Source organism: Ornithorhynchus anatinus, chromosome 12 (assembly GCF_004115215.2).
Source record: "Ornithorhynchus anatinus isolate Pmale09 chromosome 12, mOrnAna1.pri.v4, whole genome shotgun sequence".
In the NCBI taxonomy this organism is placed as follows: domain Eukaryota; kingdom Metazoa; phylum Chordata; class Mammalia; order Monotremata; family Ornithorhynchidae; genus Ornithorhynchus; species Ornithorhynchus anatinus.
Window position 1 is genome coordinate 59689855 of NC_041739.1, and position 13349 is coordinate 59703203.

Sequence of the window (13349 nt, forward strand, 5' to 3'; positions counted from 1 at the left end):
ACCCTTGCCCACCCACCCCGGGACACCCTTCTCTGCCAGGCAAAGGTCGCTGAGAGTGGGAGAGAGGGTCCCACCCCGAGATGCCACGGCGCCCGCGTCCGCCCGGCGGACACAACGGTTCACTGGCCCGTGGGGTCACCCATTCTCCCGCCCCGTCTCACCCCCGCGGACTTCCAGGCTGGCACCGCCGCGGACATCCAGGCTGGCACCTCCGCGGAGATCCGGGCTGGCACCTCCGCGGAGTTCCAGGCTGGCACCCAGGCCGGTGCGCCCGTCGGGACCAGCCACGGCTCACCGGCCCTCGGGGTCGCCCCTGCGGGGACGCCCCGGCCTCTCCCCCCGCCCCGCCCAGGCGCCCCCGCTGCGGGACCCGAATGCCCAGACCCCAGGCGGCCCCGGGCCTCGGTGATTGGGACCGGAGGGGTGCGGGACAGCGAGAATGTCGGAGTCCGGGGGGTGCGGGGTGCGGGGAGGGGGGAAGGGGGGCCCGGGCCGGACGGGGCCCGGTCAGAACATGGTGCCCTTAACGAGCGCAGCCTTGGCGCCGCCGGGTCTCTGCAGCGACGACAGGACGCTGGCGAACGGGCCCCCGAGCGAATCCGGGATGGAGGTGATGGGCCCGGGGCCCGGGGCCCAGCCCTGCCCGGGGCCTCCCGCGCCCGCCCCTGCCAGCCCGCCCGCCGCTGCCGCCGCTGCCGCTGCCGCCGCCGCTGCCGCCGCCGCTGCCGCCGCCGCCGCCCCCGCCCCCTTGCCCGGCTCCGGGCCCGGACCGCCCCGGGCCCCGCCGCCCCCGGGCCGCCCGCCGGGCTCGGGCCCCCGCCCGCCCCGGCCCCGCCGCCCCGCCGCCCCTCCCCCGACCCCTCCGCCCCGCCGCCCCCGCCGCCGCCCCCGCAGCTGCCGGGGTTGGGGTTGGGCCCGGGCCCGGGACCGCCCGTGCTGTCGGGGTCGGTGCTCTTGGCGTCCTTGCCTTCGTCGTCCCGGGCCGAGTCCGACTTCTTGCCCGAGGAACCGCTCTTGGCCGCCGCCGCCGCCGCCGCCGCCGCCCGCTCCTGCTTGCGGAACTTGGCCCGCCGGTTCTGGAACCAGACCTGGACGACACGGCCAGGGGACACCGACGGGGACAGGGGACAAGGGAGGGACCCGGGGGACAAGGGAGGGACCCGGACAGAGACACGAGGGAGAGGATGGGGTCGAGGCCGGGGGAGGGATATAGAGAAGGACACGGGAAAACGTGGGTGTCGGGGGACCAACAGGAGCAGGATGCGGCGGAGGATTTAGGGAGCAGGGATGCGGGGATGGATGGCGTCATGGAGGAGATATCGAGGCCCGTCGGAGATGTGGAGGGAGAGGGAGGTAGATAAGGGCCGCGGATAGGAAGGCCGGGTGAAGGGGACAGGAAAGAGGAGATGGGGGATATGAGGTGGAGGTCGAGAGAGATGAGATAGGGGAGGAGGTGGGGTGAAGCAGAAGTTTGTGGGGAGGGGACATTTAGGGGGAGACAAGGACCGGCAAGAGAAAAAGCGAAGGCCAGGTTAACGCTCATCCCAGGTGAAACCGAAATCCACGTCCCCTTCCCTTAGGGACGTCCGTCCAGCTGTCCGCCCATCGGCCGGCCTCAAGCAGCCTGGATGGACTAGGGGTCGGACGGGCCGGAGGGAAGAGGGACTGGGGGGGTGGAGGGGCGGCCCAGCCCGGGAGAAAGGAGTTCTCGGGTTGGGGAGGTGCCCTGAGCGAGGAGAGATCCCCTCGCACCTGGGCCTAGTCGGACTAGGGGACGGACAGGCCGGCGGGAAGAGGGACAGCGGGGTGGAGAGGCGGCTCAACCCGGGGAGAAGGGAGATTTCGGATGTTGAGTGGAGGCGGATGCCCTGAGCGGGGTGAGATCCTCTCCCCAGGAGGGTCCGGGCGGGGGTCGAATTCGCATCCAGCCGGAAGACAGGCCATCCCCGCGGCCACAGCCGGATCCCTCCCGCTGGAAGTGCAGGGCCGGAGGATTGACCTTTCCGTGAACTCCGGGGCCTGGCCGGTCTGGGACAGAGCGGGGGCACCCGCCTGGGAAGGGGCGGGGAGGGGGGATCCGGTAGGTTGGGGGTCCCGCAGGGCGGGGGTCGCCTCCGGTCCACGTTACCTGGACCCGGGCCTCGGTGAGGTCGATTTTCAGGGCGAGCTCCTCGCGGGTGTAGATGTCCGGGTAGTGGGTCTCGGCGAAGACGCGCTCCAGCTCCTTGAGCTGCGCGCTGGTGAAGGTGGTGCGGATCCGCCGCTGCTTGCGCTTCTCGTTCAGGCCGCCGTGGTCGGTGAAGAGCTTGTACGGGACTGCGGGGCGGGGCGGAGGGGAAACAGACGGGTGAGCTCCGCGTTGGCCCCGGGGGGCGGCCGGTGGCCGGGAAGCGGTCCCCGGGGGAGACGGCGGGGAGCGGGGAATCGCGCGGGGCCGGGTGGGGGCCGCGCCCCGCGTCCCGCACCCCGCGTCCCGCCCGTCGACCGGCTGCGGGGGCCCGGGAGGGACCCACGAGCCTCGAGCCGAAAGGCCGAAAAAAGCGGGAGGCGCGGGAAGAGGCGTGGGAAAGCCCGCATCTTCCACGGAGCGGGGCGGGCCGGCCGGCGGGGAGAAGACCCCCTGATGCTCGGGCAACTTTTCGGTTCTCCGAAGTTGTCGTCGCTCAGAAGTTGGGGAGAGTGCTGCGAAAAAAAAGGGGGGGCAAGGCTCCCGCCCCCCTCCCCAGAATGCGGAGGAAAAAAAAAATCGCCAAATGCGCAGGGGCCGAGGAAGAAGAGTAGCCGGCGGCGGCGGCGGGCTTTCGGTTTAAAGACCGCGACATAATGAGCTTTACTCTTCGTTATTTAATTATTTTCTAAGCTTTACGTCTCATCGCAAAGTAAATAAATTATGCCTATCATTTTGGCAGCTTAAGATAATTTTGTTGGCGGTTCGGGTGTGACTAGGATAGTGTAACCCTATAAGTGAATTACCTCTCCCTGCAATCGCTTCTAACGTGATAAATTCTTTCATTTGTGTAAGCAAATTTCGTTTGGTAAATACTAAACACATTTCCATTTTCAAATGCAATCAAGACTTCCTATATACCGGCGGCGCGGCGCCTTCGGCGGCGCAGGGAACCGGAGCGCTTACCTGCCGCGTAGGGGCTGCTCTGGTGGTCGCGCAGGCTGCCCAGGCTGCAGGACCCGGGTGTGAGGGACGGACAGGCGGACGAGGTCCCGAACGTGGTCCTGATGGGGTTATACTGGAAACCACTCGCCTGGCTGCAGGAACTGAAGTCGGCGTAGGCTGAAGCCAGCGTCGACGTGTCCATCCCGGCCATACAGGACTCGTAGGCAGAGGAGTTAAGGTAAGAATATTCCATTTTATACATTGAAAAGGCTCGGGGAAAAGGGCTCGGCCGAGGGGGGTGGGGGTGGAAATTCGGCACGGCTCTGGGCAAGGTGGCTGTGGTGGCGAGAGATGCGTACAGCTCCGCGCCCGCTTCCAAACTGGCCTCCTCGCTAGCAGAAGAGCCTAGTTTTTATGAAAAGACCTCCTATGAGAAGCTTAGCCTCAGGTCTCTGGAGCATAGAGTCCTCATAATAAACTCGGCTCTTTCCACTTGGACAATAGCAAAGCGGTTGGTCTTATTGCTGGCGCTTTTTACATGACAATAACTCATCAGTCTATTGGGCTGGCACTGGGGGGAACCTAAGCTGTCTAACCTCCCTATCATTGATTCCTGCATCTCTAATTAGAATTTAATACCACACCATTACGCACCGAGCCCCGACGCTCACTCCTAAGCAGCTCCCTGCCCTTTAATTCAATCACGCTCCTTGGAAATAATGAAAGTTGGGTGACGATTTTCCCTGATCCAATTTCCCCGAGCTTTTAAGCCTTTTTAACTGATCATATACCTTAGGCATAAATTGAGATAGGGTATGTGTGTGTGTGTGTGTGTGTGTGTGCGCGCGCGCGCGCGCGCGCGTGTGTGGGTGTGCCTGCCCCCTCCCCGCCCCCCCCCCCGCCCCCTTCATCTCTCCCTTCCCGCCCCCGCCCCTTTCCGCCCCCTCCCCTAAAAGGGCCTTTCCATGCTCGCTTAGGAAGAAGAAACGTTGATGTCATAGAGAACCTGTTTTGTAAGGCCGTTACACGCTCAATTTAACAACAAGCTTCCCCCCCCGAAGTGCATGAAATGGTATAAAGCGTTGCGACATTGACGAGGCTCAGACACCCTGTAAAATAGAGCTGGCGAAGCCAGCGGGGGCTCGCTTGGAAGACGGAGAGGGTTTCTTTAAAATACACCTGGCCGAGCGCGGGAGAGGGAGAAAAGAGAGAAACCGATTCGAAAAATCGCTGTTTCCTTCCGAAAAAATTCCGGCAGGCCGCGGCCCCGCGAGTCCTACTGCTTTTGAAAAGAGAGAGAGAGAGAGAAGCATCTGGAGTCTAACCAGATGTTTTCGAAGATGGGGGCGGAGGAGGGTGCGGGGAACTGCAGCTTCTGTGTCTCATCGGGGAGGCTGTGTTTTGGGGGTGCAAGGCGGGTGTGGAGCCCGGGGGGGCTGGCGAATTGGTGGAAGCCGGTCGGCGAGAGAGAGGCGCTGCGCGTGGTCTGAAAGATATTTGGTATGATTTCAATGGGTAGCTAATTAGCTTTATTACATTCATTACCCCCCTTTATGGGCTCTGTAACAAGTCAGTAATTAAAGTAACGAACTCGTAAAGCTTTTATGGGGGCGGCGAGCGAGGCCCCCAGCGTTCACCGAGAGAAGACACTTCTCGCGACCGGGGGAAGGGGAGGTCAGGTGGGGGGTGGGGGGGGGACCTCGCTCCTGGGTCCGGGGCTCCCCGATGGGAGGGGGGAGCCGTTCTCAGGGAGAGCGAGAGAGAAAATTCATTGAGGCCGAGAGATAGAGACAGAAACCGAGGCGGAAAGACGAACAGACTGAGAGATGAGACAGATACAGAGAGGCAGAGACACGAAAACCAAGAGATAGAGAGACTCGCAGAGACAGAGCGATAGAAACAGAACGGATACAAAGAGACAGAGACAGGGGCACGGAGACAGAGACCCGGTAGCAAAAAGATGGATGCAGAGACACAGATCCCACAGAGAGAAACAGAGCCACGGAGACCGAGAGATAGAAACAGAACGGATCCAAAGAGACTTTCATTCATTCATTCATTCAATCGTATGTATTGAGCGCTTACTGCGTTCAGAGCACTGTACTAAACTCTTGGAAAGTACAATTCTGCAACAGATAGAGACAATCCCTACCCAACAACGGGCTCACAGTCTAGAAGGGACAGAGACACAGGCACAGAGACAGAGACCCAGAGACAAAAAGATGGATGCAGAGACACCAATCCCCAGAGAGGAACAGAGGCAGAGAGACAGAAATAAACGGATACAAAGAGACAGAAACAGAACGGAGACAGAGACGGATGCAGAGTCAGAAAGACGCAGAAACAGAGACGGCTCCACAGAGACAAAGAGACCTTCCATTTCTGGGGGGTGGGGCACGGGAGTTTTGGGGTCCCCGGCCGGGGGGAGTTGCAGGGTAGTCGTCCACCTGCTGGAGTCGCTCGCCGGTCGGGTCCGGTCGTCGGTCCCGGTGAAACGAAAATCAACGCGACCACAGCATCCTCGTTCCAGGAAGCCACCGTAGCGCTGGAAGCGGGTTTTTTTTTTGGTTTTTTTGCAGGAGAAAAACACCACCGAGAATTCGGCCCGGCCCGACCCGATCCCAACCAACCCGAGTTGGGGCTGGGGGTAGGGGGCACCGCGACAACCCAGTCTGCTTCCCGGGGATGCAGCAGGCAGGGCGGAGACACTTAATGATAATAATAATTTGCTAAACGCTTACTATATGCAAAGCACTGTTCTAAGCGCTGGGCTAGGCACAAGGTAATCAGGTGGTCCCACGTGGGGCTCACAGTCTTATTCCCCATTTAATCCCTACTTGGTTTCCTTTGCATCCTCGTCTCCAACACCGGCCCCGACGCCCGTCGGTCCCTCTCCCTTCCCATTCTCCCTGACGCCAGGCTGGGAATGCCGGATCCTGGTGGGAGTTGGGCTGGGGGGGCAGGTTCTTATGGGGCTGTGTGTTGGGGGGGGGGGGTGTTGTGCTCGGAGTTTCTTCTCTCCAAAACAGGGAGGTGTGAGGGTGTGGGTATTGGGATATTTCAGTGTGTACTTGTTCATTCAGTCGTAATTATTGAGAGTTTATTGGGTGCAGAAGACTGTACTAAGGGCTTGGAAAATACAATCCAGCAATAAAGAGAGACAATCCCTGCCCACAACGGGTTTGTGTGAGTCTGAGTGTGTTTGCTGTCCCTGGGGATGTGTGGAGGTGAGGGGCGCACCCTTTCCCAATCCTCCCCTCCTTCCCAGGACCAACCCTGCCCATAAACCTCCTTCCCTGCCTGCCTTCTGCTCCTCTTCCTCCTCCTACTTCTTCAGTCCTAGAGCCCGGAGCCCCGTCCCCCGGCCCCCCTGCTCCACCGGCCACTCCTCCCCAAAGCCGGTCGCTACTGCCCTCCGACACCCCTTCTCGGCCTCAACTTTGCCCGGACCCGGGCCGCTCGGGCCCGAGCTCTTTCCTCTAGTCGGGGCGGGTCTCGCCGCCTCTGACCTCCACGGTCCAGCGAGCAAACGCGCCGGACTTCATTCCCCTTTGTCCGTGGGAGGTTCATTTCTGCAGTGAACCCCTCTGCCCCTGCCCCCACTCTTTGGGGCGCGTTTTCCGCGGTCCTGAAGATGAAAGGCATCGATGGCCTTAGCCCTGCCTCTTGCCCGGCCCTCCGGGCCAGCCCAGCCCTGCCCCGGCCCCAACTCCCAACCCCCGCCCCAATTCTCAGCCCTGGCTCTGACTTCCAGCCCCCTGCCCAGTCCTGACCCCAGACACAGCCCGAACCCCAACCCCATCCCCTAGATGCAACCCCAACTCCATCTCTAATCCCCAGTCCCAATTCCAACCACGAGACCCAAACTCTAATTCAACCCCAGCCCTAGATCTAACCCCAATCCCCAAGCCTAACCCCAATCTCAACCTCATTCCCAGACCCTGATCCAATCCCTACCCTCAGCCAAGTCCCAACCCCAGTCCCAGTCCCGACCCCACTCCCAAACAAGCAGCATGACCCAGTTGATAGAGTCTGGGCCTGGGGAGTCAGAAGGTAGAGGGTTCTAATCCCAGCTCCACCACTTGTCTGCGTGTGACCTTGGGTAAATCACTTCACTTCTCTGGGCCTCAGCTACCTCATCTATAAAGTGGGGATTGAGTCTGTGAGCCCCATACGGGACAGGGACTGTGTCCAACCCGATTTGCTTGTATCCACCCCAGGGTTTAGTACAGTGCCTGGCACAGAGTAAGCGTTTAACAAATACCATCATCATCATCACCCCCAGTCCCAGTCCCGACCTCACTCCCAACCTCCAACCCCAGCCCAGCCCCAGCCCCCTTCCCGCCCCCCCCCTCCCGGCCCCACCCTCCCGGGTCCGGGCTGTTCCCGTTGTCCTTTCTGCACGCGAGCTCTCTCCCCTCAAAGCGTCCCAAATGGCTAATCCGATTAGTCCAACCCGGGCCCAACTGTTCCCGCAGCCTCCACCACGCGCCCGGGCGGGGAGGAGCATCAGAGCTCGGGGATAATTTAATCAAACCGACGGGAAGTGAAACCCGCCCGGTTCCCAGTGGCGCAAATAGAATTAGTCGCTGCGGCCCCCCGGCCCCTTCTCCAGGACCTGCCCCAGCGGGCCGGGTGGCGAGGATCCGGTGTCCCATCTCCTCACCATTGTGGGGTGTGTGCGTGTGGGTGTGGGTGTGGATGTTCCCTTAGGACTGGGCCCGTCCAGGAATAAACTCTGACATCCCCCACCACGCACACAATCCCAGGACACCCCGCTGAAGAGGGGACGCGAACGCGATTAATAATTAGCGTATCTGTTAAGCGCTTACTATGTGGAAGGCACTGTACTAAGCGCTGGGTTGGATACAGGCAAATCGGGTTGGACACAGTCCCTGTCCCACGTGGGGCTCACGGTCTCAATCCCTATTTTACAGATGAGGTAATTGAGGCCCAGAGAAGTGAAGTGGCTTCCCCAAGGACACACAGCAGACGAGTGGCGGATCCGGGATCAGAATCCATGACCTTCTGACTCCCGGTCCTGTGCTCCACCCACTCTGCCATGCTGCGATTCCCCTGGCTCCCCCTGACCATGCCCGGAATACAGGCCGGGGGGGGGGGGGGCGGCGGTGGGAGCCGCCAGGGTCCCCGAGCGTCCCCTTCCTCGACTTCAAATGGAGTGGGAATGGAGCTGGGACGATTCCCGGGCGCCCCGTGGTATCTGGTTCCGGATCGACGGGGGTGGGACCGGCCCGGGGCAACGCGGTCAGCGGTTTCTGTGTGGCTTAAGCCGCTGTGGGCAGAGCGCTGACCCTTGCTCTTGGGGCAGCCAGGAGCCAGCGCCCTAGATAGAGGGGCGGTGGATGGAGGAGGTGGTGGGGGCGTATTCCCTGGGCCTCCTTGTCCCCCGACCTCTTCTGATGACATTTTTTTGTTTTGCAAGTGGGGAGGGAGAGTAGAGCGGAGGAGAGTGTCAGAGGAAACGGAATGTGACGCTGGAAAACCGACGGGAGGGAAGAGCCCCGGAGCCGGAACGGGCGGAGGCTGGGCATGTCAGAGTGGTTCTCTTTGCGCGCGCGCGTATGTGTGTGTGTGTGTGTGTGTCTGTGTGTGTCTGTGTGTGTGTGTGAGTCTAGGGTGACCGGGACTGGGGGCAGATACACGGGAGGGGAGCGGGAAGGACTTGATTTGGTTTCCAGTTTGTGGGTGACATTGGAGTTTCTGTGGTCTGCCTCCGGGCAGGTCTTTCTAGATCCGGATCGATGGGGCGGGGAGATTGGCACTAGATCCGGATCGATAGGGCGGGGAGATTGGGTCTGGATTCGGATCGATGGAGCGGGAAGGTTGGGCCGGGTTCGATTCGAGGGGGGCGGGGAGACGGGCTCCGGATTCGGATCAGTTGCAGGGGCGGGGATGGGCTCGGTGAGGTTCCCCCTGCGTCCCCCCGACCGTGGTTCACCTTGTCGCTGCCGGAATTTTCTTAACTCAGCTAACATCTGCTGGGGTGGGGGGTGGGGGGCAGAGTGAGGGTAAGAGTGGGGGTAGGGGGAGCCTGGGACTCTCGGAGAGCCCCACAGATGTAGCCGTGACATCTGCCCGGGACAAAGGAGGAAAAGAAAAATTCAATTAGCCAGGGATGGCTGTCTGTCTGCCGCCACCCAGAACACAAAAAAAAGGGACAGGCAAAGAAGCGCTCACTGCTCTTCTTCCAGCCTCTCCCAGCCCCTCCATCGCCCAGCCCCTCGAGTCCCTGGGCCCCTTCCAATCTCCCCCCGGGTCCCAGCTCTTTAATCCCCCCCAACCACAGGGGGACTGAAGTTTGAAAGGGAAATGGATTTGTTTTTTGTTTACGTTTGTTTGCTTTTCTATATGGTATTTGTTAAGCCCTCCCTATGTATCAAACAATGTTTTAAGATCTGGGATAAAGACAAGTTAGTTTAGGTTGGACACGGTTCATGTTCCAAACGGGGCTCACAGTCTAAGTAAGAAGGAGAACTGAGGCACAGAGAAATAGAATGACTTGCCCAAGGTCACACAGCAAGCAATTGGCAGAGCCGGCATTAGAACCCGGGTCCTCTGACTCCCAAGCCCGTGCTCTTTCCACTAGGCCAGGCTACTTCTCACATTCCCGGTGGGGTGCTCCACATGGTCCTGGGGTTCCCCACTCCAGGTCACAAAGGAGGGAGCCCTCCAGGGGGATACGATGGGGAGCCAGCAGTCGGAGGGGCCGAGACAGGGGCTTTTCTGCTGGGATCCCCTGAGGCTGGGGTCTGCACGGAGGAGTCGTGGACAGACTGCCCTCCTGGACCCATCCTCGTGGTCACAGCTGGACCATATGCATCTGGGAGGGATGAAGATGAAAGCTGAACTGGAGACACAAGGGGAGGGGGGGGGGGTTGAGAAAAACTGGCAGATGTCAGTTCTGATGCTGGGGGAGAGGCTGAGCCCAAAGTCACGGAAGTCCTCCTGCCACTTCTGGTTACATCCTTCTTCCTGCTTCCACTTCCGGACAAAGCACCATTGCTGCCTGTCTCCCCCATTTCGGCCCATCTCCCCTCATTGTCTACCTGTATGTCTCCCCTATTTCTGGCTGTCTCCCCTCTTGGACTGTAAGCCTCTAGGGCAAGGACTCTGTGTTGGGCTTCGTTTGTATTATTCTAATTTATTTATTTATATTAATATCTGTCTCCCCCTCTAGACTGAAAGCTTGTAGTGGGCAGGGAACGTGTCTACCAACTCTGTTATATTGTACTCTCCCCAGCACTTAGTATAGTGCTCAGCACACAGTAAGCGCTGAATAAATATGATTGATTGATTGATTGATCCCAAGCACTTGGGACAACAGAAATCTGTATTTAGGAAGAGCTCAGAAAATAACATTGATTGATGGACTGATTGATTGATTGATTGCTAAACTCTACAAAAACCCTACAAAGTCCTTTTGTGATCTTTCTTTCTTGGCTGCATGACCTTCCCCTCCCTCTGCCCCTCCCCCAAAAGCCCTACGGGCTGCTGGAAGATCTTGGTGAAAAATCCAGTGAGTCCTCCCCGTGACTGCTTCATCCGACCTTGAATGAGATCATGATCCATTTCCTGAGGTTCAGGGTCCCGATCCCACTGGACTCTTGGGTGCCCAAAGCCTTGGGAAACAACATGGCCTAGTGGATATTCATTCATCCATTTATTCAATCATATTTATTGAGCAATTATTGTGTGCAGAGCACTGTACTAGTGCTTGGAAAGTACAATTCAGCAACAAATAAAGACAATCCCCGCCCACAATGGGCTCACAGTCTAGAAGGGGGAGACACACATCAAAACTGGCATCAGTGGCATCAATATAAATTAATAGAATTATATATATATATACATCATTAATAAAATAAATAGAATTATAAATATATATATATATATTTACACACAAGTGCTGTGGGGCAGAGAGGGGGGTAGAGCAGAGGGAGCAAGTGGGGACAATGGGGAGGGGAAGTGAGATGTCAAGGAGGATTAGGATGGAGTAGAAGCCATTGGATTTGGGTTACAGGCAGGAAACTATAAGCTCGTTGTGGGCAGGGGATGTGTCTGTTTATTGTGGTACTGTACTCTCCCAAGTACATAGTACAGTGCTTTGCACACAGTAAGTGCTCAATAAATACAATTAAATGAATGAATGAAGGAGTGGGGAACCTGGATTTTTTTCACCTTATGATTGCAGCGGAGTGAGGATCTGATCAGAGGTTGAAGCAGAGAGAATTGAGGGGTCGCTGGCTATTGGCACCAGTAAGAACAATAAGTGTTTGTGGGCACTTGTGTCAGCACGGGGATGGGAGCCCCACTGCTCCCCTGCTGCCAAAAGATCCACCTGTTTAACAAACAGAAAAAGCAAACTGAAGTATTTTCCCCACAGTGTCCTAGGAGCTCCTGAAATGCCAGAGGACTGGAGGGGTTCTCCCACACCCCCTCCAACCTTCTCCCTCTTCTTTCCCCACCCTTTCCTCTTCTTCCTTTCCCATCTTCCTCTCCCCCAACCCCGGCCCCCAGCCTTTTCCTTCACTCTATCTTCCAGCCCATCTTCTGGTCACCCGCCCTTTTCCAAAGTCCAGGCCTGTCCTGGCTGTGAGGGAAATGCTTTCCCATGTCCTGGAATTCCAGGGTTGGGGTGTGGAGGAAGTGGTATTAACCCCCTCTGCCTCTTACCTGACCTTGAAGATGAGCTTGACCCCAGGTGGCGGTTCACAACTCCAACCTATCAACAGACTCTGTTGTTTCTGAGTTCAGGAAGAGATCAGGTAAAGGAAGAAGCTCCCAACCCCCCTATGCCTCCCATCCTCTCCCAACCCCAGTTAATAGTTGCATCCTCGGAGAAGCAGTGTAGTCTAGTGGACAGAGCACGGGTTAAGGAGTCAGAAAGACCTGTGTTCTAATCCTGGCTCTGCCAAGTGTCTGCTGTGTGACCTTGGGCAAATCACTTAACTTCTCTTTACCTCAGGTACCTCATCTGTAAAATGTGGATTAAGACTGTAAGCCCTTTGTGGGACATGAGCTGTGTCCAACCTGATTATCTTGTATCTATTCCTTAATAGATGCTTAATACAGTGCCTGGCATATAGTAAGTGCTTAACAAATGCCATAAAAAATAGTATTTATTGAACACTGTGTAGAGCACTGTACTAAGCACTTGGGAGAGGACAATACGCTTAGTAGACATGATCCCCAGTCCTCAAGGAGCTGGCTGTCTAGCTGGGGAGACAGAATTTAAAATAAATTTCCGGTAGGGTGGAGCAACCGAGTTACAAAATAGGTACCTAAGTGCTGTATGTGTGGATGTGCTGAGGGGAAAATAGAAAGGCTAGATAAGACATTAATTAGGGAAATCCTCTTGGAGGAAATGTGATCTTAAAAGGGCTTTGAAGATGGGGATAGCAGAGATCTGCCATCAGTGGTGAGAGAGAAGAATGAGAGACAGTGAGAAGGTTGGCTCCAGAGGAGGAGAGTACGAGCTGGGGCATCATGGGAGAGGAGAGTGGATAAATAGGGAGAGAGCTGTTTGAAGAAGAAGATCCTGTTTTCTCTCTCCATTCCCCTCCTCCCCCTCCTCTTCCCAGATCTGGCACAAAGAACAAGAATTTTCAGGTCTTTTATTAAATAGGTGTAAGGAGGTGTTAGGGGAAATATCATCAGGAAGAGTGAGGTCTAGGTGGAATCGTGGATGACTTAGTATTGAAGTTTTTTTTTTTTATATCACTGGGAAAATAAAAGTTCCAGCAGGTGGTAGTAGAAGTAGTTATGGTTTACTGAGCACCCACAGGTGCGATGTATTTACTTAGCTCTTGGGAAGTTACAACAGAAGCATGAGAACAGTAACTGCCCAAAAGGAGCTTCCAAACTCCTGGGTGCTTCACAACCAGGGCTAGTAGCCATCCTCACAACGTTAATCAGAAGAGTGGCTGGTAGCCTGGTACTTTATTTTAAAGTAGTTGAGGGCCGGGATCACATCTTTTCCTTTTATTGTATGTTCCCAGCCTTCCCAATTTGGTCCCCCTGGCTTCGACCAAAGTCTGGCTCCACTGCATCGTGGTTGGGGAGTGCAGTGTATTTTGCCGTGTGCTTCCCCCTGCCAGCCTACTTCCTCGCTGCACTCCCCGCCCCAGTAGGGAACATTCCTACTGGGGGATGCTGGGCAAGCCAATAGCACTAGAATCAACTCCTCCGTGCAGGGTCTCAGTCCCAGTCTTTGTGG

The 13349-nt window shown here is 57.4% G+C and overlaps 1 protein-coding gene across 1 annotated transcript; it reads right to left on the reverse strand.

Annotated features, from left to right (window-relative positions):
* Positions 1–507: 507 nt before the first annotated feature.
* On the reverse strand, positions 508–3374 carry PHOX2B (paired like homeobox 2B). Its single transcript, XM_029076376.1, is given in 4 exon segments — positions 508–774; positions 777–1088; positions 2129–2316; positions 3134–3374. Coding segments are annotated over 4 exon segments (1008 nt in total).
* Between the last annotated feature and the right edge of the window lie 9975 nt (positions 3375–13349).